Below are 27,486 nucleotides of genomic sequence, written 5' to 3' on the forward strand. Positions count from 1 at the left end.
TATATCACATGGAACGTGTACAACACAGGACGACAGTAACAGCCGCCGAGCAGACATGGGCCGATCTGTGCTACATCACAAAGCTAGGGCTGTGTAGTATTTACAGTCCCAAGTAAATAACATCTCCCCCTCCCTCCAGTCTTCACTAACATACAGTCCTATGTAAATAACCACTCCCCTCCCTCCAGTCTTCTCTCACATACAGTCCTATGTAAATAACATCACTCCCCTCCCTCCAGTCTTCTCTCACATACAGTCCTATGTAAATAACATCACTCCCCTCCCTCCAGTCTTCTCTCACATACAGTCCTATGTAAATAACATCACTCCCCTCCCTCCAGTCTTCACTAACATACAGTCCCATGTAAATAACATCACTCCCCTCCCTCCAGTCTTCACTAACATACAGTCCCATGTAAATAACATCCCTCCCCAGTTTTCTATAACATACAGTCCTATGTAAATAACATCGCTCCCCCCTCAGTCTTCTCTCACATACAGTCCTATGTAAATAACATCACTCCCCTCCCTCCAGTCTTCACTAACATACAGTCCCATGTAAATAACATCACTCCCCTCCCTCCAGTCTTCACTAACATACAGTCCCATGTAAATAACATCCCTCCCCAGTTTTCTATAACATACAGTCCTATGTAAATAACATCGCTCCCCCCTCCAGTCTTCTCTCACATACAGTCCCATGTAAATAACATCACTCTCCCCCAGTCTTCTCTCACATACAGTCCCATGTAAATCCCCCTCTCCTCAGCAGTACACATGTATAGACGAGCTCACTGCTTTCTGTTCTCTGGAGGCCCCGCCCCTTCCGGTGACGTCACATCTCCCAGGATCACATGACCAGTGAAGTGTACACAAGGTCTCACAGTGCAGGGAGAAGATACAGACTCCATGGTGACTGAGCCAGGACCCCAGCACTGCTACCCACTGAGCCACCCTGCTGCCCAGAGCCTGGACAGGAGGAGTGAAGGGTAAGTGACCGGAAATCCTGTCCTGTGTACTGGACCTGTGACTACAACCCCCATCATGCTGCAGGACCAACCCCAGATGTCATTATAGGGTTAAACAGAAGAGGTGTATAGGGGGAAAGCAGTGTGTGTGTGCAGGCAGCAGGGGGAGCAGTGTGTGTGTGTGCAGGCAGCAGGGGGAGCAGTGTGTGTGTGCAGGCAGCAGGGGGAGCAGTGTGTGTGTGCAGGCAGCAGGGGGAGCAGTGTGTGTGTGTGCAGGCAGCAGGGGGAGCAGTGTGTGTGTGTGCAGGTAGCAGGGGGAGCAGTGTGTGTGTGTGCAGGCAGCAGGGGGAGCAGTGTGTGTGTGCAGGCAGCAGGGGGAGCAGTGTGTGTGTGCAGGCAGCGGGGGGAGCAGTGTGTGTGCAGGCAGCGGGGGAGCAGTGTGTGTGCAGGCAGCGGGGGGAGCAGTGTGTGTGTGCAGGCAGCGGGGGGAGCTGTGTGTGTGTGTGCAGGCAGCGGGGGGAGCAGTGTGTGTGTGCAGGCAGCGGGGGGAGCAGTGTGTGTGTGTGCAGGCAGCAGGGGGAGCAGTGTGTGTGTGCAGGCAGCGGGGGGAGCAGTGTGTGTGTGTGTGCAGGCAGCAGGGGGAGCAGTGTGTGTGTGTGCAGGCAGCAGGGGGAGCAGTGTGTGTGTGTGCAGGTAGCAGGGGGAGCAGTGTGTGTGTGCAGGTAGCAGGGGGAGCAGTGTGTGTGTGCAGGCAGCAGGGGGAGCAGTGTGTGTGTGTGCAGGCAGCAGGGGGAGCAGTGTGTGTGCGCAGGCAGCAGGGGGAGCAGTGTGTGTGCGCAGGTAGCAGGGGGAGCAGTGTGTGCAGGCAGCAGGGGGAGCAGTGTGTGTGTGTGTGCAGGTAGCAGGGGGAGCAGTGTGTGTGTGCAGGCAGCAGGGGGAGCAGTGTGTGTGTGCAGGCAGCAGGGGGAGCAGTGTGTGTGTGTGCAGGCAGCAGGGGGGAGCAGTGTGTGTGTGTGCAGGCAGCAGGGGGGAGCAGTGTGTGTGTGTGCAGGCAGCAGGGGGGAGCAGTGTGTGTGTGTGCAGGCAGCAGGGGGAGCAGTGTGTGTGTGCAGGCAGCAGGGGGAGCAGTGTGTGTGTGTGTGTGCAGGCAGCAGGGGGAGCAGTGTGTGTGTGTGCAGGCAGCAGGGGGAGCAGTGTGTGTGTGGCAGGCAGCAGGGGGGAGCAGTGTGTGTGTGTGCAGGCAGCAGGGGGGAGCAGTGTGTGTGTGTGTGCAGGCAGCAGGGGGAGCAGTGTGTGTGTGCAGGCAGCAGGGGGAGCAGTGTGTGTGTGTGTGCAGGCAGCAGGGGGAGCAGTGTGTGTGTGTGTGCAGGCAGCAGGGGGGAGCAGTGTGTGTGTGTGCAGGCAGCAGGGGGGAGCAGTGTGTGTGTGCAGGCAGCAGGGGGAGCAGTGTGTGTGTGCAGGCAGCAGGGGGAGCAGTGTGTGTGTGCAGGCAGCAGGGGGAGCAGTGTGTGTGTGTGTGCAGGGGGAGCAGTGTGTGTGCAGGCAGCAGGGGGAGCAGTGTGTGTGTGTGTGCAGGGGGAGCAGTGTGTGTGTGTGCAGGCAGCAGGGGCAGCAGTGTGTGTGTGTGTGTGCAGGCAGCAGGGGGAGCAGTGTGTGTGTAGGCAGCAGGGGGAGCAGTGTGTGTGTGTGCAGGCAGCAGGGGGGGCAGTGTGTGTGTATGCAGGCAGCAGGGGGAGCAGTGTGTGTGTGCACAGGCAGCAGGGGGAGCAGTGTGTGTGTGCGCAGGCAGCAGGGGGAGCAGTGTGTGTGCAGGCAGCAGGGGGAGCAGTGTGTGTGTGCAGGCAGCAGAAGGAGCAGTGTGTGTGTGCAGGCAGCAGGGGGAGCAGTGTGTGTGTGCAGGCAGCGGGGGGAGCAGTGTGTGTGTGCAGGCAGCAGGGGAAGCAGTGTGTGTGTGCAGGCAGCAGGGGGAGCAGTGTGTGTGTGCAGGCAGCAGAAGGAGCAGTGTGTGTGTGCAGGCAGCGGGGGGAGCAGTGTGTGTGTGCAGGCAGCGGGGGGAGCAGTGTGTGTGTGCAGGCAGCGGGGGAGCAGTGTGTGTGTGTGTGTGTGTGTGTGTGCAGGGAGCGGGGGAGCAGTGTATGTGTGTGCAGGCAGCAGGGGGAGCAGTGTATGTGTGTGCAGGTAGCAGGGGGAGCAGTGTGTGTGTGTGCAGGCAGCAGGGGGAGCAGTGTGTGTGTGCAGGCAGCAGGGGGAGCAGTGTGTGTGTGCAGGCAGCAGGGGGAGCAGTGTGTGTGTGCAGGCAGCGGGGGGAGCAGTGTGTGTGCAGGCAGCGGGGGGAGCAGTGTGTGTGCAGGCAGCGGGGGGAGCAGTGTGTGTGTGTGCAGGCAGCGGGGGGAGCAGTGTGTGTGTGTGCAGGCAGCAGGGGGGAGCAGTGTGTGTGTGTGCAGGCAGCAGGGGGAGCAGTGGTGTGTGCAGGCAGCAGGGGGAGCAGTGTGTGTGTGTGTGTGCAGGCAGCAGGGGGAGCAGTGTGTGTGTGTGTGCAGGCAGCAGGGGGGAGCAGTGTGTGTGTGTGCAGGCAGCAGGGGGGAGCAGTGTGTGTGTGTGCAGGCAGCAGGGGGGAGCAGTGTGTGTGTGTGCAGGCAGCAGGGGGAGCAGTGTGTGTGTGCAGGCAGCAGGGGGAGCAGTGTGTGTGTGTGTGTGCAGGCAGCAGGGGGAGCAGTGTGTGTGTGCAGGCAGCAGGGGGAGCAGTGTGTGTGTGTGCAGGCAGCAGGGGGGAGCAGTGTGTGTGTGTGCAGGCAGCAGGGGCAGCAGTGTGTGTGTGTGTGTGTGCAGGGGGAGCAGTGTGTGTGCAGGCAGCAGGGGGAGCAGTGTGTGTGTGTGTAGGCAGCAGGGGGAGCAGTGTGTGTGTGTGCAGGCAGCAGGGGCAGCAGTGTGTGTGTGTGTGTGCAGGCAGCAGGGGGAGCAGTGTGTGTGTAGGCAGCAGGGGGAGCAGTGTGTGTGTGTGCAGGCAGCAGGGGGGGCAGTGTGTGTGTATGCAGGCAGCAGGGGGAGCAGTGTGTGTGTGCGCAGGCAGCAGGGGGAGCAGTGTGTGTGTGCGCAGGCAGCAGGGGAGCAGTGTGTGTGCAGGCAGCAGGGGGAGCAGTGTGTGTGCAGGCAGCAGGGGGAGCAGTGTGTGTGTGCAGGCAGCAGAAGGAGCAGTGTGTGTGTGCAGGCAGCAGGGGGAGCAGTGTGTGTGTGCAGGCAGCGGGGGAGCAGTGTGTGTGTGTGCAGGCAGCGGGGGGAGCAGTGTGTGTGTGCAGGCAGCGGGGGAGCAGTGTGTGTGGTGGTTGTTATTGGATGATTTGGGTTTACTTAGTAGGTTCCTCAGGAAGCTGGTGACATCTGGGTGAAGATGATGGTCCAGCCTCCTCAGGATACAAGTCGGTCCAGGCTCCATGTGTTATAGGCCTTGGAGCCGCCTCAGAGCTTAGATGGCAGAGAGGTTCTTGTTGGCGACCACAACCCTCACCCGGTGTCCGCTGGGGAGGATGTCCAGTCCTAGGTCTCTAGGACCACAGATGGTGGTAGACTCCTGTCAGTAGTGAAGATGCACCAGCAGCACCTGCCTCAGAAAGCTCAAAGCCTGCTCTTCCCACACTGGCTGCAGTCGATACATTGAGGTTCTTGGTTATGGGCCGAGGACGTGTAATGGGGCACCATTATAGCACAGAGTTGTAACCTCAGCGGCACCTTGTGATTGGATCTTGATGTTTGATTCCTGGCAGGAAAGGCCCGGTCTAAATCATTAGGCTAATGCCAGAGAAGGAGTAGCGGCATTCCACCTGTCTTCTTGGTGGCAGTAGTTACTTCAGGCCGGGGCTACGGGTCCCGTAGTAGGCTTTACATACAAGTCCCAGTGAAGTCGCTCAAAACTGGGTTCAAACTGACCTCCAATCTATGTTCTGCAGTAGTTATGGACTTGTTGTCAATACAGAAGAAAAGATGAAGGAGGATTGGAGCAGATAAAGATTTTCTGGAGAAGGCTCTGTCCATACATGCGTTATCTTGGACTGCGCCTTCCCTATCCAGAAGAAAAGAAACCTCTTCAAGCTCGACCCATCCAATTTTAGAAACATTGACAATTTATCAGGTCCCCAATCCAAGGTTCCTACATGGGGGAAAAAAACCACACCAGGAGAAATTTTTCTATTTTTTTCTTTATCTATTTCAAGTGTGGGACATTCCAAACCTCAGCCGTGTTAGCCCCCCCATATCAAAATTTTTGAACAAAATATGTGCAGTTGGTTAGATCTTTGTTAGATCAGGTTAGATCAATTGTTGTTTGCGTTAGATCTCACACAGAAGTAGAGATATTAACAGTTATTTGCAGGGGGGGCTAACCCGTCATCAGCCCCCCCCTTATCAAAAAATTGACCAAACAATTAGCTATTTTGGAAGATATTTGTTAGATCCTGTATGATCAACTAGTTGTTTTGTTAGATCTCACATAATTGCAGACTTATTAAGTGATTAATGAGGGGGGGCTAGCCCCCCCACATGCAATTTTCTGGTAAAATTTGATGCATACTAATAGGCCTTCGTTAGATCCGGTAAGATCAAGTGGTTTAGACGTTAGATCTCATATAATTACAGAGATATTATGGATATTTGGTATTACGTCAGGGGGGGCTAGCCCCCCCACATGCAATTTTCTGGTAAAATTTGATGCAGACTAATAGGCCTTCGTTAGATCCGGTAAGATCAAGTGGTTTCAACGTTAGATCTCATTTAATTACAGAGATATTTCACATAAAAATACAGATATTAGGTAGTATTAAATAGGGGGGCTAGCCCCCCCACATGTAATTTTCTGGTAAAATTTGATGCAGACTAATAGGCCTTCGTTAGATCCGGTAAGATCAAGTGGTTTCAACGTTAGATCTCATATAATTGCAGAGATATTATGGATATTTGGTATTACGTCAGGGGGGGCTAGCCCCCCCACATGCAATTTTCTGGTAAAATTTGATGCAGACTAATAGGCCTTCGTTAGATCCGGTAAGATCAAGTGGTTTAGACGTTAGATCTCATATAATTACAGAGATATTATGGATATTTGGTATTACGTCAGGGGGGGCTAGCCCCCCCACATGCAATTTTCTGGTAAAATTTGATGCAGACTAATAGGCCTTTGTTAGATCCGGTAAGATCAAGTGGTTTCAACGTTAGATCTCATTTAATTACAGAGATATTTCACATAAAAATACAGATATTAGGTAGTATTAAATAGGGGGGCTAGCCCCCCCACATGTAATTTTCTGGTAAAATTTGATGCATACTAATAGGCCTTCGTTAGATCCGGTAAGATCAAGTGGTTTCAACGTTAAATCTCATAATTAGAGATATTATAGATATTTGGTATTACGTCAGGGGGGGGGCTAGCCCCCCCACATGCAATTTTCTGGTAAAATTTGATGCAGACTAATAAGCCTTCGTTAGATCCGGTAAGATCAAGTGGTTTCAACGTTAGATCTCATATAATTACAGAGATATTATAGATATTTGGTATTACGTCAGGGGGGGCTAGCCCCCCCACATGCAATTTTCTGGTAAAATTTGATGCAGACTAATAGGCCTTCGTTAGATCCGGTAAGATCAAGTGGTTTCAACGTTAGATCTCATTTAATTACAGAGATATTTCACATAAAAATACAGATATTAGGTAGTATTAAATAGGGGGGCTAGCCCCCCCACATGTAATTTTCTGGTAAAATTTGATGCATACTAATAGGCCTTCGTTAGATCCGGTAAGATCAAGTGGTTTCAACGTTAAATCTCATAATTAGAGATATTATAGATATTTGGTATTACGTCAGGGGGGGGGCTAGCCCCCCCACATGCAATTTTCTGGTAAAATTTGATGCAGACTAATAAGCCTTCGTTAGATCCGGTAAGATCAAGTGGTTTCAACGTTAGATCTCATATAATTACAGAGATATTATAGATATTTGGTATTACGTCAGGGGGGGCTAGCCCCCCCACATGCAATTTTCTGGTAAAATTTGATGCAGGCTAATAGGCCTTTGTTAGATCCGGTAAGATCAAGTGGTTTCAACGTTAGATCTCATATAATTACAGAGATATTTCACATAAAAATACAGATATTAGGTAGTATTAAATAGGGGGGCTAGCCCCCCCCCCCCCCCCCCCCCCACATGTAATTTTCTGGTAAAATTTGATGCAGACTAATAGGCCTTCGTTAGATCCGGTAAGATCAAGTGGTTTCAACGTTAGATCTCATATAATTACAGAGATATTTCACATAAACAGAGATATGAGGTTATATGACATAAGGGGGAAAGGTCGCCTTTCAAAAAGTACAGTATCAGCACCAATTTAGAGATGATTGGAGGATATACAGCCGAGTGATACACAAATAAAATACATTTCCCTAAATAGTTGGGCTGCTTGAATGCATTTTTAACAGTTAACTCCTGAGTTTAGTGTCATTTTAAAGTAAAATTAGGGCTTGTAATTGTAGTATAGAAATCCGAAACATCACTGAGATATATTTAAAACAGTGACAGATACCGCACCGCTGTTCTATCAACATTACAGACAGTGACAGATACCGCACCGCTGTTCTATCGACATTACAGACAGTGACAGATACCGCACCGCTGTTCTATCGACATTACAGACAGTGACAGATACCGCACCGCTGTTCTATCGACATTACAGACAGTGACAGATACCGCACCGCTGTTCTATCGACATTACAGACAGTGACAGATACCGCACCGCTGTTCTATCGACATTACAGACAGTGACAGATACCGCACCGCTGTTCTATCGACATTACAGACAGTGACAGATACCGCACCGCTGTTCTATCGACATTACAGACAGTGACAGATACCGCACCGCTGTTCTATCGACATTACAGACAGTGACAGATACCGCACCGCTGTTCTATCGACATTACAGACAGTGACAGATACCGCACCGCTGTTCTATCGACATTACAGACAGTGACAGATACCGCACCGCTGTTCTATCGACATTACAGACAGTGACAGATACCGCACCGCTGTTCTATCGACATTACAGACAGTGACAGATACCGCACCGCTGTTCTATCGACATTACAGACAGTGACAGATACCGCACCGCTGTTCTATCGACATTACAGACAGTGACAGATACCGCACCGCTGTTCTATCGACATTACAGACAGTGACAGATACCGCACCGCTGTTCTATCGACATTACAGACAGTGACAGATACCGCACCGCTGTTCTATCGACATTACAGACAGTGACAGATACCGCACCGCTGTTCTATCAACATTACAGACAGTGACAGATACCGCACCGCTGTTCTATCGACATTACAGACAGTGACAGATACCGCACCGCTGTTCTATCGACATTACAGACAGTGACAGATACCGCACCGCTGTTCTATCGACATTACAGACAGTGACAGATACCGCACCGCTGTTCTATCAACATTACAGTTCTTATCAATTGTGTTTGACTTTTGAGCTATAGTATGAAAACCATATTCTCCACTTATTCCATTCACCTAGATCCATATCTAATTCCTGTGTATCTTAGGGTACCACCATTTTTCACATGTAATTCTGTTAAAGACAGATAGACAGACAGAATTAGGTAATAGATTTGGTAGGAGGTGTCGTGGCAGTCCAAAGTTTAACTACCGTATTTTCCGGCGTATAAGACGACTTTCTAACACTAGAAATTATTTTCAAAAGTCGGGGGTCATCTTATACGCCGGGTATGAGGCAGCACAGGGGAAGCAGTCCCTCCCTCCCCCCTGTGCTGCCCGCTGCCACCAATGATGATAGAGGGGCGGAGGAGGGGCCTGTGTTTTATTTATTGCAAAAAATATATATTTTATAGATATACAAATTACCAGTACCGGTACCTTTGTGGCCAAGGGGCTGACGCCGTTTTGTGCCCAGACGCGCCCCGAATCCTGGATCCCAGCTCCGCCCCTTTCTTAATTTATTCACTGCACTCGTTCGTTCTTGCTGTGAGGGAGGAGGGAATAGAGGAGACAGCGCCAACTAACTGCGCATGCGCAAGATTACAAGCAGCTTCAGAAGATAATTTATTCACTGCACTTTGGTTTTTTATCTTCTGAAGCCGCTTGTAATCTCACGCATGCGCAGTTAGTTGGCGCTGTCTCCTCTATTCACTCCTCCCTCACAGCAAGAACGAACGAGTGCAGTGAATAAATTAAGAAAGGGGCGGCGCTGGGATCCAGGATTCGGGGCGCGTCTGGGCACAAAACGGCGTCAGCCCCTTGGCCACAAAGGTACCGGTACTGGTAATTTGTATATCTATAAAATATATATTTTTTGCAATAAAAAAAACACAGGCCCCTCCTCCGCCCCTCTATCATCATTGGTGGCAGCAGGCAGCACAGGGGGGAGGGAGGGACTGCTTCCCCTGTGCTGCCTCATACCCGGCGTATAAGATGACCCCCGACTTTTGAAAATAATTTCTAGTGTTAGAATGTCGTCTTATACGCCGGAAAATACGGTAGTTAAACTTTGGACTGCCACGACACCTCCTACCAAATCTATTACCTAATTCTGTCTGTCTATCTGTCTTTAACAGAATTACATGTGAAAAATGGTGGTACCCTAAGATACACAGGAATTATATTTGGATCTAGGTGAATGGAATAAGTGGAGAATATGGTTTTCATACTATAGCTCAAAAGTCAAACACAATTGATAAGAACTGTAATGTCGATAGAACAGCGGTGCGGTATCTGTCACTGTCTGTAATGTCGATAGAACAGCGGTGCGGTATCTGTCACTGTCTGTAATGTTGATAGAACAGCGGTGCGGTATCTGTCACTGTCTGTAATGTCGATAGAACAGCGGTGCGGTATCTGTCACTGTCTGTAATGTCGATAGAACAGCGGTGCGGTATCTGTCGCTGTCTGTAATGTCGATAGAACAGCGGTGCAGTATCTGTCACTGTCTGTAATGTTGATAGAACAGCGGTGCAGTATCTGTCGCTGTCTGTAATGTCGATAGAACAGCGGTGCAGTATCTGTCACTGTCTGTAATGTTGATAGAACAGCGGTGCGGTATCAGTCACTGTCTGTAATGTCGATAGAACAGCGGTGCGGTATCAGTCACTGTCTGTAATGTTGATAGAACAGCGGTGCGGTATCTGTCGCTGTCTGTAATGTCGATAGAACAGCGGTGCGGTATCTGTCGCTGTCTGTAATGTTGATAGAACAGCGGTGCGGTATCTGTCGCTGTCTGTAATGTTGATAGAACAGCGGTGCGGTATCTGTCACTGTCTGTAATGTTGATAGAACAGCGGTGCGGTATCTGTCACTGTCTGTAATGTTGATAGAACAGCGGTGCGGTATCTGTCACTGTCTGTAATGTTGATAGAACAGCGGTGCGGTATCTGTCGCTGTCTGTAATGTTGATAGAACAGCGGTGCAGTATCTGTCACTGTTTTAAATATATCTCAGTGATGTTTCGGATTTCTATACTACAATTACAAGCCCTACTTTTACTTTAAAATGACACTAAACTCGGGAGTTAACTGTTAAAAATGCATTCAAGCAGCCCAACTATTTAGGGAAATGTATTTTATTTGTGTATCACTCGGCTGTATATCCTCCAATCATCTCTAAATTGGTGCTGATACTGTACTTTTTGAAAGGCGACCTTTCCCCCTTATGTCATATAACCTCATATCTCTGTTTATGTGAAATATCTCTGTAATTATATGAGATCTAACGTTGAAACCACTTGATCTTACCGGATCTAACGAAGGCCTATTAGTCTGCATCAAATTTTACCAGAAAATTGCATGTGGGGGGCTAGCCCCCCCTGACGTAATACCAAATATCCATAATATCTCTGTAATTATATGAGATCTAACGTTGAAACCACTTGATCTTACCGGATCTAACGAAGGCCTATTAGTATGCATCAAATTTTACCAGGAAATTACATGTGGGGGGGGGCTAGCCCCCCTATTTAATACTACCTAATATCTGTATTTTTATGTGAAATATCTCTGTAATTAAATGAAATCTAACGTTGAAACCACTTGATCTTACCGGATCTAACGAAGGCCTATTAGTCTGCATCAAATTTTACCAGAAAATTGCATGTGGGGGGGGCTAGCCCCCCCTGACGTAATACCAAATATCCATAATATCTCTGTAATTATATGAGATCTAACGTTGAAACCACTTGATCTTACCGGATCTAACAAAGGCCTATTACTCTGCATCAAATTTTACCAGAAAATTGCATGTGGGGGGGGCTAGCCCCCCCTGACGTAATACCAAATATCCATAATATCTCTGTAATTATATGAGATCTAACGTTGAAACCACTTGATCTTACCGGATCTAACGAAGTCCTATTAGTATGCATCAAATTTTACCAGAAAATTACATGTGGGGGGCTAGCCCCCCTATTTAATACTACCTAATATCTGTATTTTTATGTGAAATATCTCTGTAATTAAATGAGATCTAACGTTGAAACCACTTGATCTTACCGGATCTAACGAAGGCCTATTACTCTGCATCAAATTTTACCAGAAAATTGCATGTGGGGGGCTAGCCCCCCCCTTACGTAATACCAAATATCCATAATATCTCTGTAATTATACGAGATCTAACGTTGAAACCACTTGATCTTACCGGATCTAACGAAGGCCTATTACTCTGCATCAAATTTTACCAGAAAATTGCATGTGGGGGGCTAGCCCCCCCCTTACGTAATACCAAATATCCATAATATCTCTGTAATTATACGAGATCTAACGTTGAAACCACTTGATCTTACCGGATCTAACGAAGGCCTATTAGTCTGCATCAAATTTTACCAGAAAATTGCATGTGGGGGGGCTAGCCCCCCCCTTACGTAATACCAAATATCCATAATATCTCTGCAATTATATGAGATCTAACGTTGAAACCACTTGATCTTACCAGATCTAACGAAGGCCTATTAGTCTGCATCAAATTTTACCAGAAAATTACATGTGGGGGGGCTAGCCCCCCTATTTAATACTACCTAATATCTGTATTTTTATGTGAAATATCTCTGTAATTAAATGAGATCTAACGTTGAAACCACTTGATCTTACCGGATCTAACGAAGGCCTATTAGTCTGCATCAAATTTTACCAGAAATTTGCATGTGGGGGGGCTAGCCCCCCCGACATAATACCAAATATCCATAATATCTCTATAATTATATGAGATCTAACGTTGAAACCACTTGATCTTACCAGATCTAACGAAGGCCTATTAGTCTGCATCAAATTTTACCAGAAAATTACATGTGGGGGGGCTAGCCCCCCTATTTAATACTACCTAATATCTGTATTTTTATGTGAAATATCTCTGTAATTAAATGAGATCTAACGTTGAAACCACTTGATCTTACCGGATCTAACGAAGGCCTATTGGTCTGCATCAAATTTTACATGAAAATTGCATGTGGGGGGGCTAGCCCCCCCTCATTAATCACTTAATAAGTCTGCAATTATGTGAGATCTAACAAAACAACTAGTCGATCATACCTGATCTAACAAATATCTTCCAAAATAGCTAATTGTTTGGTCAATTTTTTGATAAGGGGGGGCTGATGACGGGTTAGCCCCCCCTGCAAATAACTGTTAATATCTCTACTTCTGTATGAGATCTAACGCAAACAACAATTGATCTAACCTGATCTAACAAAGATCTAACCAACTGCACATATTTTGTTAAAAATTTTTGATATGGGGGGGCTAACACGGCTGAGGTACATTCCAAGCATGTTGTGAAATGGATCTTTTTGATTTTGGAGCACATTTCGTGTGTGATGTTGAATCTGCATTTATATCTAATGGGTAGAAGGAGGAAGGTGATGATTTGGAGGTTTTGTTTGGTGAACTTGAGAGAGAGCTGATTAGGGAAGTTAGGACCAACCTGGGGTGTTTTGTCCTTGGAGAAGTGTTTATCTGAGAACAAAATCCCAGAAGGTTTAAGCCCCATTCACACGTCCGATGAGGAACGGAATTGCGGACCCATTCATTTGTATGGGGCCTCACGAGGTGCTGCCCGGATACGGAATTGCGGACCCGCAATACCTTTCCCGAAAAAAAAAAATAGAACATGTCTAATTGCGGACAAGAATAGGCATATTCTACTAGTGTCGGCGATGTGCAGTCCACACATTGCTGGTGTCCGTGTTTTCCGGATCCGTAAAACATACTACGGACGTGTGAATGGACCCTTAAGATGGCAGTTGCCCCTCAATTCCGAAGAGTTAGATGATTTGAAAGAATGGGAAAAACTCCAAGGTAGAAGCATGCAATGGAGACATAGGTTCTACCAACTATGGTGGAGATATCAGGAATAATGGAGAGAATAAAGGGAATTTCAGGAAACCGCAACAAGTGAATGGTGACGTCCAGGGCTGTAGGCCTGGAGAAGAGTTCATGGGAATTATGAATGGTTTTAGAATAGGGAGATTTAACCAGCGAAGTGATCATTACTACCCCCAGAATAAGGGAAGGGATAGCCCTCAGCAGTACCAGCGTCATTATGGGAATGGAAATCTGTATCGGCAACAATATTACGAAGATCGGCATAGATTTATTAATGATAATCAATGTAGACATTTTGGAGATAGATACGTGGAGAAGGACCAAAGCCAGCAAACCAATATCCTAGAGAAGCAGAATTTAGCCCTCCGGGCGATAAAGGGAATACAAAGAGAAAGTGGGGTGGGAGACAAAATGGGAGCGAAACAGAAGATGATGACCGCCCAAAAAAGAACACCCGCAGAGGGAAAAGGGGAGAAAAAAAACATAGGACCAGCCCCCCAAAAAGAGCAAGGGAGAGGAACCATGATCTTTAATTTGAGTAGTCACATTTTGTCGGAACAAGAAACGAGGGTGCTGAGTAAGGCCTCATGCACACGACCGTTGTGTGCATCCATGTCCGTTGTTCCGTTTTCCGTGATTTTCAATGGGTCCGTTGAAAACTCGGAAAATGCATCGTTGTTCATCCACGTCCGTGTCCATCAAAAAAATATGACCTGTCCTATTTTTTTGACGGACAACGGTTCACGGACCCATTCAAGTCAATGGGTCCGTGAAAAAACACGGATGCACACAAGATTGTCATCAGCGTCAGTGATCCGTGGCCGTAGGCTGCTTTCATACAGACGGATCCAAAGATCCGTCTGCATAAAAGATTTTTCAGAAAACTTTTTTCGTGAAAACTCAGATCTGACAGTATATTCTAACACAGAGGCGTTCCCATGGTGATGGGGACGCTTCAAGTTAGAATATACTAAAAGAACTGTGTACATGACTGCCCCCTGCTGCCTGGCAGCACCCGAGCTCTTACAGGGGGCTGTGAAATGCACAATTAACCCCTCAGGTGCCTAACCTGAGGGGTTAATTGTGCGCCTCATAGCCCCCTGTAAGAGATCAGGGGCTGCCAGGCAGCAGGGGGCAGACCCCCTCCCTCCCCAGTTTTAATTTCATTGGTGGCCAGTGCGGCCCCCCTCCCTCCCCAGTTTTAATTTCATTGGTGGGCAGTGCGGCCTCCCCCCAGCGCCCTCTCCCTCCCTCTACTGTATTAATTTCATTGGTGGCCAGTGCGGCCTCCCCCCCCGGCGCCCCCTCCCTTCCTCTACTGTATTAATTTCATTGGTGGGCAGTGCGGCCTTGGCTATATTAGAGGCATTATACTTACCTGCTGCGCTGTCTGTGACCGGCCGGGCGCTCCTCCTACTGGTAAGTGACAGGTCTGTGCTATAAGCAATGCACCGCACAAACCTGTCACTTACCAGTAGGAGGAGCTCCCGGCCGGTCACAGACAGCGCAGCAGGTAAGTATAATGCTTCTAATATTGCTAAGTAACCATGGCAGCCAGGATTGCAGTAGCATCCTGGTTGCCGTGGTTACCGATCGGAGCCCTAGCGATTAAACTGGGTCTCCGATCGGAACTCTCCACTGCCACCAATGATGGGGGGGGGGGGGGGAAGGCCACCAATAAATTTAAAACTGGGGAGGAAGGGGGGTCTGCTGCCTGGCAGCCCCTGATCTTTTACAGGGGGCTATGATACGCTCAATTAACCCCTCAGGTGCGGCACCTAAGGGGTTTATTGTGCAGATCACAGCCCCCTGTAAGAGATCGGGTGCTGCCAGGCAGCAGGGGGCAGTCATGTACACAGTTCTTAGTATTCTAACTTGAAACGTCCCCATCACCATGGGAACGCCTCTGTGTTAGAATATACTGTCGGATCTGAGTTTTCACGATGTAACTCAAATCCGATGGTATATTCTAACAGAGGCGTTACTATGGTGATGGGGATGCTTCAAGTTAAAATATACCATCGGATTGGAGAAAACTCCAATAGGGACTCCTGACTTTACATTGAAAGTCAATGGGGGACGGATCCATTTGCAATTGCACCATATTGTGTCAACGTCAAACGGATCCGTCTCCATTGACTTGCATTGTAAGTCTGGATGGATCAGTTTGGCTCCGCACGGCCAGACGGGCACCTTCTTTCCTTCATGTCTGGTGATCCTCCAAAAATCACGGAAGAAAAAACTGACACGGAACAACGGAACCCCGTGTTACGGACCGTGAAAAAATACTGTCGTGTGCATGAGGCCTAAGGGTCTTACATTTGCACCCATGAGGGGGATGAATAAGTTTGCATTTTTTTGGGATGTTCACAAATATGTAAGGAAGCTAAAGATAGTGAAGTATTTTTTCCAATAACCAGACTGCGCCAATAAAGAACTTTGAGGAAAGAAATTAAATTACACATACATCGTTACGGGAAAAATCTAGTTTTTTCCCGAAGAATAAAAATAATGAATGCATTGAAGGGGGTACTTAATAAAATAGAAAAAATGAATATTAAGTCAAATGTGCAGAATTTGACAAGGGCAGAAAAGGCAGCATTGAGGGATCTAGAAAACAACTGGAATATAGTGATAAAACCGACGGAAAATGGGGGTAGTTATTATGTATATCCAAAAATAGGAAGCCGAATTAGACAATTAGCAGATGCAAATACTTACCAGGTGCTCAAAAATAATCCCATTGTTGAATATAAACAGAGCTTGATACTTTATTACAAAAGGGGTATAAGGAGGGAATTCTGAATAAAAAAGAATAAGAGCACCAGTTAAACCAGTAATATACCAATTGCCCAAAATACACAAAAATATGTCATATCCCCCCCGGGAAGACCTATTGTGTCCGGCATTAATTCCCTGACAAGTTGGGTGACAGAGGTATATTGACCACTTCTTACAAAAGTATGTCATCAAAGCCCCGTCGTATTTAAAAGACACGGGGAGTGTGCTTGATCTGGAGAAAAATCTGTGGATGTGACCTCACTGTACACCGATGTTCCGAAACATCTGGGCATAAAGGCTATCCGGGAAGAATTGATAGCAATCACAACAACAAGGGGACTTTATCAAAGAATGCATTGATTTTTTTTGTTTGACACATAATTATTTTTGGTTAAGGGATAAGTACTACCTCCAGGTGGTTGGGACAGCAATAGGGGTGAAATTCGCCCCCAGTTTTGCCAATATTTTTATGTCCGTATGGGAAAGAGAGAAAGGATTACCTCACTTTTTGGGAAAAGAAACACAGTTTGGTAGGCTAAATATATAGACGACCGTTTCCTTGTGTGGGAAGGAGAGAGACAAGGTCTGGAACAATTGATTGCAGTTTACGAGCAGCTTCAGTGACCGGGAGGTGAGTTTTCTTGATCTTATGATCTTTGTGAAAGAAAGACATTTTAAAACTAAAAATAAACTGCCGTTAATGGTTACATCGACACTAGCAGTTGTCATTACAGCCCTTGGCTGAAAAATATTCCGAAGGGACAGATCGGGAGAATTCACCGAAATTGCACTGATGCTGCGACATTTAGAGAACAGAGTATTATGATTCAAGAAAGATTCATAGAGAAAGGTTATACAAAGGTGGAGTTGTCTAGGTGTAGCCGAGAAGTGGAAGAAAAAGGTGAAAGAGAGGGGGTGGAGAATGAATATAAAAAGAGGAAGGATTTCAGATTTTTTTTTTTTTCTTACTCAGGCTTAATTAAAAATGCCATCAGAAAAAATTGGACAGTACTTAAAAATTATCCGGTTATAGGCAAAGAGGTCCCCAGCCACCCTGATTTAATTTTAAAAAATGCACCGAACATTAAAAATCATTTAGTGCACATTGTGATTCCAATTAAGGATGAGGGAAAAGAAAAAAACCTTTTCTGCTGGTGCGTTTTTTGTCCCCATGTAGGAACAGGAGTAGGGATAAAAAAAACTGATGAGAACAGCAATGACCCATTCAGTCAAAAGAAATAAGGACTTTAAAAATTAAGGACAAATTCCATGTGACAGTTCGGGGGTGGTCTACATGCTGGAGTGCCCGTGTGGCCTCCACTATGTAGGACGCACGATGAGAAAACTGAAGGTCCGTATACAAGAACATATTAAGAATATTAGAAAGGTCTGGAGACTCATAGGGTCTCCATGCATTAAAAAAAAGGGGTATGGATCAGAAAGATCCCAGAGGACATGCGCTTGTCGGGTTAGAACTGGTGAAAAGTGACTGTCGGGGAGGAGACACCGTGCAGAAGATAGATCGGCAGGAGGTCAAATGGATCTATGAGTTCGATACTGTTCAACCGCAGGGGCTTAATGTAGAACTAGATCTGAAGCCGTGCTTAGTGGAATAACCGTGATCCTAGTACAAAGGGGCTCCTCGGAGGAGGGAGGTGTGTACTGTGGGAGTGAGCATAAGTTACTACTGACCAATTAGAAAAGGAGGGTGTGTACTAGGGGAGTGGCTGGAGGAAGAGTTGTAGGAGATTTATGAATGAAGGAGTCCAATGTAAGGAATGAATTGGAGTAAAAGTTTTTAAATGAAAAGAAGCCATCACTGGAGGAAGTTATCTATGCAAGTCGTGAATGAATGTTTGTGAGTATAATAAATCCTTTTTATACTGATTTCTCGAGCGGTGCTTCACTACTGGAGAGATTTAAATGTTTTATTGAGCGGTGGTGAAAAGGAGATAAGAAGCAAAGCCCTGGAGGTTGTGTGATGTGCCTGTAACCGAGCTACGCTGGTGGGTACAACTGTGTGAATACGATTGTTGGGGACAGCACTTCACTATGGGAGTATTTTCTGACATCCCACAGGAACCTTGTAATGGTGATAGTGGGACCTGATAAATTGTAATAATTATGGGATTCACAGGCACTCCCACATCCAAGGCTGTATCTAGGATATTATAATGGGCTGGTGTTAGTACCGTATGTTAGTGGTGGAGGCGTAAAGGTAATGGAAGATTATCTTGGTGTTTGATACGCCTCTAGTAATATGGAAAAAGATATTTGTAGATCAATGGATATCAATACCCTAAAACAATTTATTTATAGTTAGACACAATGTAAATGATAGTAAAACTCAATATAAAAGGTTAGATCAAATTCCCAGTTATAGAGATTCCAGTTTAAAAATCGATCAGTGTCTCTCTGTATTGTCAACCCGGTCTTTCCATATAAAAAAAAAAAAATGTGTCTTTATCCAGTGAATGTGCAAAAAAGGTGCCAAAGTATATAAAATACAAACATAAGTAAATGAATATAAAGTTATAAAAATAATTAATTATATAAATAGGTTGGAGAATTATTTCCCTGGTGATTATAAAGATGCAACTGAGATTGGAGAAAATAATAGGTGACGGTGTCTTGACCTGGGTCAATGCAATATGGTGACTGAACTAAGTGGTTAATACAGTACTGTGTACCGGGGTTACCGTATCGGTGCCAGTGCTGCGAGCAAATTGCTGTTTTTTCCGGCCGTATCTCTCCCTTCAATCCGCGGTGTGATGGTGGTTTGTTAGAGTTGGCGCCCCACGTGTTTGTGCGCTTCACCGCTTCACCGCTGTAGGGATTGTAGGAATCTCACCCCGCTGGATGGCGGCCCACTCGTTCCTGCAGTCGGCGATATTTCCTCTTGGTGGTGATTTTTATCTACGTTTCGGAGCATACTCAGTGGTACAGTGATGTACCACTGAAGAAGGAGTGAGTAAGCTCCGAAACGCGTCAGGAAACCACATGAATGCTATTTAATTAAATTGTTAATTGCAACATATGTGCCAAAAGTATCGAGGATAAAAATTACCACCCGCAAACAAGAGGAAATATCGCCGACTGCAGGAACGAGCGGGCCGCCATCCAGCGGGGTGAGATTCCTACAATCCCTACAGAGGTAAAGCGCACAAACACGTGGGACGCCAACTCTAACAAACCACCATCACACCGCGGATTGCAGGGAGAGATACGGCCGGCAGAAACAGCAATTGCTCGCAGCACAGGAATTTTATCTAACCTTTTATATTGAGTTTTAATATAATTTACCTTGTGTCTAACTATAAATAAGAACTTCATGTATTCAGACATAATGATTGAGAACTGCAGGTATTGATATCCATTGATCTACATATATCTTTTTCCATATTACTAGAGGCGTATCAAACACCAAGATAATCTACCATTACCTTTACGCCTCCACCACTAATATACGGTACTAACACCAGTCCATTATAATATCCTAGACACAGCCTTGGATGTGGGAGTGCCTGTTAATCCAAATAATTATTACATATATCTAATGAGGTTGTTTTAGGAGCACCCTATTCCGTATAATCTCGTTAGGTGAGCCACCACATACTGAATCTGATAAATTGCCCATGTTTCTAAAATTGGATAGGTCGAGCTTGAAGAGGTTTTCATTCTTCTGGATAGAGAACGCGCGGTCCCAGATAACGCATTGACTGAACTGTGAATTGTGCCCACTTCACTTTTGGGAATCGCAGTTTATCTGTCCATACATGTCATCTCTGCTTGGCAATCACACCTTGAAATCTGTCAGACAAGGCATAAGTCCTGCTCCAGTGCAGACATCCATAGCCATACCTTCTCAGGTGCCTCACATGATGGTTGGAGAGACCATGTGTAAAGCCAGTTTACAGTTTCAGCAAAGATACCGCCATAGACGGCAGCAGTGTCTGCACAGTGTTGGAGGGAATCAGCCGCAGCTCAGACAAGCAGAGCACAGATTCTTCTGGCAAATTCTCAGCCTCACTCCAGCATTCTGATTATCCTGTGTGGTGTCACCATAACCTACAGAGTGAGGAGAAGACCTGGACCTCCACCTGCAGTCCAAACAGGAAGCTGAGATAATCCTACTGGGGTTTAGGGGGAATTGTGAAAGTAGGAAACTAACTTTATGCAAAGAAAAAGCTCAGCTCACCTCTGTAGCTTCACCCAGACTGCTTGGTGCACATGGAAGATAAGGCGGTCCAGCATTCTAGCTTCTTGATAAAAACCACATGCTTTATCGAAAAGATAGAATGACACCATATATCACAACGCTGAATGCCTATGCGTTTCGACCCCACGGTTCCCCTATCATGGGCCATGATGAAGAACCGTAGGGTTGTAAACACATAGGCCAGGCATGCAGTGTTGTGCTACATGGTGTCATTTTATCTTTTCAATTAAGGTGCAGCATGGTGGCTCAGTTGTTAGCACTGGGGGATCCTAAGTTCGAATCCAACCAAGGACATCTTCATGGAGTTTGTATGTTCTCCCTGTGTTTGTGTGGCTTTCCTCCAGGTTCTTTGGTTTCCTCCCACACTCCAAAGACATACTGATAGGTACCTTAGATTGTGAGCTCCACTGGAGACAGCTTGATGCTAATGTTGCTTGATGACTGTAACATGAACTTTCTAGCACAAATCACTAGGTCACATCTCCACTAGCGGTGGAGCTCTAGGACAACTATGTTCAGTATATGAACTTTATTCAAAGAAAACCCAGGAAGATGAAAGGGGACCTTTTCATCTGGCAAAACATTGTGAACTAAGTATCATGATCTGTACAGCAGCGCCCCGGGATCTCACAGCACTTGGCGCCGCTCTGTTCTCCGCTATGTCCTCCGGTATATTTAGGAACTTGGTTAAACTGGGCGGAGACTGCCTTTGTTCTCCTGGGCGTCTCCTTCTCCTAGGCTGTAGTGCTGGCCAATCGCAGCGCAGAGCTCACAGCCTGGGAGAAGGAGACGCCCAGGAGAACAAAGGCAGTCTCCTCCTACTATAACCAAGTGACCGAAGATACCGGAGGACATAGCGGGAGAACAGAGCGGCGCCCAGGGATATTAGTAAGTGCAGTGAGATCCCTGGGCGCCGCTGTACAGATCATGATACTTAGTTCACAATGTTTTGCCAGATGAAAGGTCCTCTTTAAAAAAAAAAAAATACTCACATTACTCAATAATTATAAAGCTTCCAAAGTCTAAATTCGAAACAAAAGTAAGTCGACAAAAGCACCCAGAATTGTATAATTATGGGAGACGTTGTCTTGTATTTCTGAATCCACCAGGCCTGGTAAAGGATCATCTAAGTTGTGATCTTCAAAATATTCCATGGTCATTGAGCAACCTCTAAGGTGGAGGCTACTAAGATACAAGCTGCCGTTACGGAAAAAAAAAATGGAAATGGAAGCGAGTGTAGCTAAAGCAGTGTACCAAATGACAGAAATGGAAGCTCTACCGAAACAGGGTGTGCATGCTACAGCCATAGCAAAGTTGAAGGTTTAAGAGCGAGCTGCCAGTGGGAGTGACAGAAACAGCATCAGTGAATGTGATTGTCTTTTTAAGTACATAATATGTTCCTGTCAGTGATCCTTCTACAGCACCACATATTGAAGGTGAGGACAATGCACTTCCCACTTGGCATCAGGACCCTCCTTCGCACTCCACAGTGCACTCCCGCACCAAAACTAACATAATACACAGATGCCCAAGTGCAAACCAATATGTCAGAGTCAGCAAACCCCTGGTAAGCTCGCAGATGGAGTCCCAAATGCAACCAGACCTATGGACTAGCCAGAACACCACAAACATTATAATCAGCGCAACCCAGCCAGAAAATTCCTGTCCAATAAAATAGACATGTTAGAGATTATATGGTACACGTCCACCATGATCTTGTTAAGCCTGTTCTAACAAGGTTTGACGAACCAGTCGGAGAATTACAGAGACTGGAAATGTGCCTTCAGAACCACAATAGGGTAACCAGCTGCTGAAGAGCTAGACCTGCTGGTCTGGTGGCTCAGCCCACAGTCTGCTAAACGTGTCAAGAGACCTGGAAAACTTAATGCGATTGAGCTGAGATTAACAAAGGATAAACTGTTAGTGGTGCTTGGTCAATGATCATGCAACCAAAGAGGTGCTCCCTTTATTTTGGATTCTTCAGCAGGGTATATGATGAGGCAGGGTCACATTAATACTGGTTGGCATATCCCCTTGCTGCGATACAGACTGCCACTCCTGCATGGTAATAGTCATGCAGATGTTAACTATGCGGTCATTCCAAGCTCCCTCAACTTGGACTTGTGTGGGCAGACGTTGTCTTGTTGGAACAAAGGGCAGTAGGACTGGTTCCATGATGATCCGGACATCCTGAAGGCTGGTCAAAGTTCCTTCCATGAATACCAGGCAGTAATGGTAGCTAATGGCGCCACACATCATGACTCCTGACGTTGGCCCTGTATGTCTCTATACTACGCACTCTTTAGCCCTCTTGTGATCTCTGATGTGGCCATCAATGGCAAACAATAGTGCTCAGTGATGAAAGCAGGTTCTGCTTTGCTACTAATGTTGGCAGCATCAGAGTTTGCAGGAGAGCACCTACTGCCTTAAAGCAGGACTAACACCAGGTGTCATGTGTGGAGTGCTATTAGCTACCATGTACACTCCTGTCTGGTATTCGTGGAGACAGTGATGTACATTCAGTGAAGTCGGACCATGCAACTGCTACAGGGCCCAGCGTGAGAGGGGGCCCAACGGTGAACTCCTTCTCCTGACAAGAAAACACTGCCAGTATGAGGAGCTCAATGTAAAGAGATGATTTCAGTTTCTATTCCAGTAAGGCCCCTTTCACACGGGCGAGAATTCTGTGAGAGGTGAACGTATTGCACCCGCACTGAATCTGGACCCATTCACTTCAATGGGGCTGTGCACATGAGCGGTGATTTTCACGCATCACTTGTGCGTTGAGTGAAAATCGCAGCATGCTCTATATTGTGCGTTTTTCACGCAACGCAGGCCCCATAGAAGTTAATGGGGCTGCGATAGGGACCCGATCTTTATTATTTTCCCTTTACAACATGGTTATAAGGGAAAATAATAGCATTCCTAATACAGAATGCTAAGTAAATTAGAGATGAAGGGGTTAAAATTTTTTTTTTTTTTATTAAACTCCCCTCATCCACTTTTTCGAGCAGCCCGAATTGTCTTCTTTCTTCGAGGACCTGGGAGGAAAAGGACCTTTGCTGATGTCACTGCGCTCATCACATGGTCCATCACCACGGTGGTGGACCATGTGATGAGCGCTGTTAAGGTCTGGGTACCAAACATGGCGATTTTTCCCGCAACGTACCTGCATCTTGTCTGGCCCTCACATTCGACGCCCGTGTGAAAGAGTCCTAAATGGTAAATGTATTAATTCCTAATCGCAGACAGGAGGATAATGATCTCTGGATACGACTGGACACAACGTGGAGAATTTCTTGTGTGAAGAGAATAAACTCTTGAGATCAAGAATGTTTATTGTAGTTGTGGGCCATGGATTATAGCATTGACCAGAGCTTTGGGATTGTCACCTGGAGAAGACATCTTGTGACCTTTTAAATGGAACCTGTCAGGGTGTTTTAGCCACATAAACCGCCTACGTGCTGTAGTAGGTGACCTGGCTTGAGCATGTCATATGCAATATACAGTGTATATTCTGTATAACCCTCCATTTACTATATAGCAGGCAAGAAATGGTAAAGGAACCTCACTGTATGTAGAAGACCAAAAGGCTGTTCCTCCCCACCTTCAATCCATCCCAGTATCAAAAAAGGGGCAGCACTCCAATAGTAATATGGACGTAGTATGGATTTATTCCCCAAGTTCTCAGGTAACGTTTCCGCTTCTCATTACAGCGTTGACTTCAACATGGATCCAAAGAAGTGCAGAAATGTTACCTGAAAACTTGGGGGTCTCATAAGGCAGATATGTAATTAATTACAGGTGCGCTCTTATTAGACACTGGGTCCTGCCGCAAGAGTGCTGACCTATAAAAAGGCTATCAGAGGCTACTTTTGGGTAGTGTGCCTCTTGACGATAGATTGTTGACTGCTAGACAAACCTCTACTATGCACTGTTAAGAGGTGGTTAGAGCGAGCAGAAGTTATGTGAGGGCACACGGTGAACAGGCTCAGGGCGGCAGACAGACCACCAGTTGAGAATATCGTTTGATCCGCTGACAAGCATGAGCAGATCCCACAGTTTTATTGTCCTTCATCCAGACATAGGTGGCTCCTTCATTACACGTCCCTATCCATGTCCAAACCATTTACAGGCATTTAGCAGAAGGAAATTTGGTGTCACAGCGCCCATTATGTATTCTGCCATTGACAGCCCATCACCATCTCCTTTGTTTGCGTGTGTAGTAAGAAACTCTTCTTGGTACTGTATTTGTGTTGTCAATGAGTGTATGTCCGCTCCGTTGTATGTTAGGAATAGTCCTTTGTAGTTACTGAATGTATACTCCATGTAAGATCTTCTTTCTAAAGTAATTACTCTCAATCCCCCTTGTTTTCCCTCAGGTTCCTTAGGTATAAGACTCTCTCCGATAAATTCTTCTTTGTAAGACAATGGTCCTTTCCATCAATGACCCACCAAGAATGGAGAAGGACAGAAGCCACATGGCTGCAGAGATATTAGACTTCGCCCTAGAGATCATCTACTTGATAACTGGAGAGGTGAGAGTCTCACGTGACGTCACTCTTATCTCTAGTAATAAACCAGGTAAATGTCTGGAAAGGTGGAGGCTTCTTAGAATCTCTGTAGTGATCGGCGTCTCCCCATACACAGGATTACACAGTAGTGAAGAAGTCGTCTGATGAGTGTGTTACACCCCGTGCTTCAAAAGGACGGAAGAAGACCCAGAGTCCCATCACGAAGCCTCCACCTCATTCACTGATACATGAGCAGAAGATCCTAGAACTTACCAACAGGATCACTGACCTGCTGACCGGACAGGTGAGCGCTGCTGGGACATTATACAATAACGCCAAGGGAGGTTCTGGTAATGACTGTATCATTGTGTTGTCAGGTTCCTATAAGGTGTCAGGATGTCGCTGTCTATTTCTCCATGGAAGAGTGGGAGTATTTAGAAGGACACAAAGATCTGTACACGATGTACATGATGGAGAATCACCAGCCCCTCACAACACTGGGTAAGAGGAGACCTTTCTGATTATAGTAAGACCAGGTTTGAGGGTAGCCCATACTCACCCTCATCTAGTAATCACACATAGACACATTTTTTTAAGACCGGTGTTTTAGACGTTGGTCTTAATAAAGCCCTGCACTGGTGGATAGAGGCGCCGACCTCTACATATCTTCGGCAAATCCACCGCTGCTTCTAAAGCTGTCTTACATTTAGACCATTTTCTATGCCTAAAACAGGCGTAGAAAATGATAAATGAGACGGACCTGCTGGCCCCTTCACTTCCCCGCTACTCCCACTTTTTTTAGACCTGGAGTGAGCAGGGAGAAGTCGCAGATTGCGGCACAAAGGAAATTCTAATTTAGGCATATTTCTGTTTAATAAGTGACCCCCAATGTATTCAGTCACTTTGTATATTTCCTATAGATAAATCCAATCAGAGAAATCCACCAGAGAGATGTCCCAGTCCTCCACATTCCCCGGACTGTCCAGAGGAGAAGCCAAACGTTGCACTGGATCATCATGACCTTAAGGCAGAGAATCACCAGCCCCTCACATCACCAGGTGAGAGGAGACCTTGCTGATAATAGAGGAGAGTCCACGTTTGAGGGTCACCTAGATTCACCCATCATCTGATCATCACATATAGACAATGTATTCAGTCTCTGTGTATATTTCCTATAGATGAATCCAGTCAAAGAAATCCACCAGAGAGATGTCCCAGTCCTCTACATTCCCAGGACTGTCCAGAAGAAAAGCCAAATGTCCCACTGGATCATCAGGTAGGTGAGGCTGAGATTCCTGTAGATCCTCCATAGGTTGATGTAATGAAGCTTTCTCCTCATCTTCTCCAGCAGCAGTGGATTGGACGCTGTATATGATGAGGGTGGCGGCTGTGTTCGGTCGTTGCTACAAATGGTTTCTGGTTTCATAGAAGATTGCGTTAAACTTCCACTTATTTGGACATCCACTCGGCCATTGATATTCAGTGGGGATAAATGTAAAGTTCTGCAGTGTAGATGTAAATAATGGACTAAATGACAGCTCAATGCCAATCGGCTGCTTCTAAGACGAGCAGCATACTGTCATGTGCAGTAAGAGGCATAGACTCAGGAGTTATGGACATAATATTACTGCTTTACTAATCATTAGTGCAGACTCCTCTAGAATGTGCAGGTCAGTTCTGGGGCCACAGGCGTCTATTAAGGAGGAAATTATTATACAAATATAGAAATGTGATAAATGCGTTGAGTAGCTTTATACAGCAAGGTCACCCGAAAATGGTAAAGTGGCTATTCTTCTTGTCTCTCATGTCCTTCATGTGTGATCCTTGCAGGAAAGTGATGAAAGTGAAAGGACAAGTGGCCTGGAGAACCCCACATCTGGTAAGAGCCTTTTTTTTTTTCTTCTGCCCTTATTCACTGCAGACTGAGTTTACAGGAAACCTTCTCCCTGCTTCCAGTTGATTAAACATATTAAAGGTCAGTACAGAGATCTTGTCCATCATCTGTTTATACCCATGACTGTGTTGAGGAGACATCCTCTGCGTCTAGAGGAAAAAAATCTTGTACACAAACATAGAAGAGCGGTGAGACTATGGAACTCTCTGCCGGAGGAGGTGGTGATGGAGAATTTACTAAAAGACTTCAGGAGGTGCCTGGATGTATTTCTGGAGTGTAATAATATTACAGGTTACAGTTTCTAGGTTTCTGGTGAAGGGTCGTTGACCCAAGGAGTTATTCTGATTGCCTGTTTGGAAGGATTTTTATTTCCCTAAAATGACGAAAATTTTCTTCTATCTCGTGAGGGTATGTTTGCCTTCCTCTGGATCAACTTTGCAGGATAAGTGGCTGGGCTGAATGGACTGTCGAGGATTGAGACGCTGGGCTGTCTGCAGATAAGTTAAATTTGTGTGGTCAATGTAGATACTGACAGGATAACAAGCCCTTTCCAGGAGATGATGCCACTCTTCAAGAGCCAACTTGATTGCAATCAACTCCCTGTTGCCAATAGAGTAATTCCTTTCTGCTGCTGCCTTAGAGAAGAAACCACAAGTGTGCATCTTGCCAGAGGAATTCTTTTGATTAAGAATGGGTCCATCTCCCAAGGAGGATGGATCCACTTGCAGGAAGAAC

At 46.2% G+C, this 27,486-nt stretch overlaps 2 protein-coding genes across 2 annotated transcripts in view; one reads left to right on the top strand and one right to left on the bottom strand.

Moving 5' to 3' along the window:
- LOC122931070 (zinc finger protein 773-like) overlaps nucleotides 1–27,486 on the bottom strand; it is a 426,553-nt gene that overhangs the window by 134,177 nt on the left and 264,890 nt on the right. The gene's annotated exons all lie outside the window — the stretch shown is intronic.
- On the top strand, nucleotides 862–26,732 carry LOC122931084 (gastrula zinc finger protein XlCGF66.1-like). The gene is made up of 7 exons (XM_044285016.1): nucleotides 862–989; nucleotides 24,726–24,881; nucleotides 24,994–25,161; nucleotides 25,235–25,358; nucleotides 25,778–25,915; nucleotides 26,036–26,137; nucleotides 26,688–26,732. Exons 2-7 carry the CDS (start codon nucleotides 24,774–24,776, stop codon nucleotides 26,693–26,695), a joined length of 648 nt encoding a protein of 215 aa, XP_044140951.1. The 5' UTR covers nucleotides 862–989; nucleotides 24,726–24,773; the 3' UTR covers nucleotides 26,696–26,732.

The sequence above is a fragment of the Bufo gargarizans genome, chromosome 3 (genome assembly GCF_014858855.1).
Source record: "Bufo gargarizans isolate SCDJY-AF-19 chromosome 3, ASM1485885v1, whole genome shotgun sequence".
In the NCBI taxonomy this organism is placed as follows: domain Eukaryota; kingdom Metazoa; phylum Chordata; class Amphibia; order Anura; family Bufonidae; genus Bufo; species Bufo gargarizans.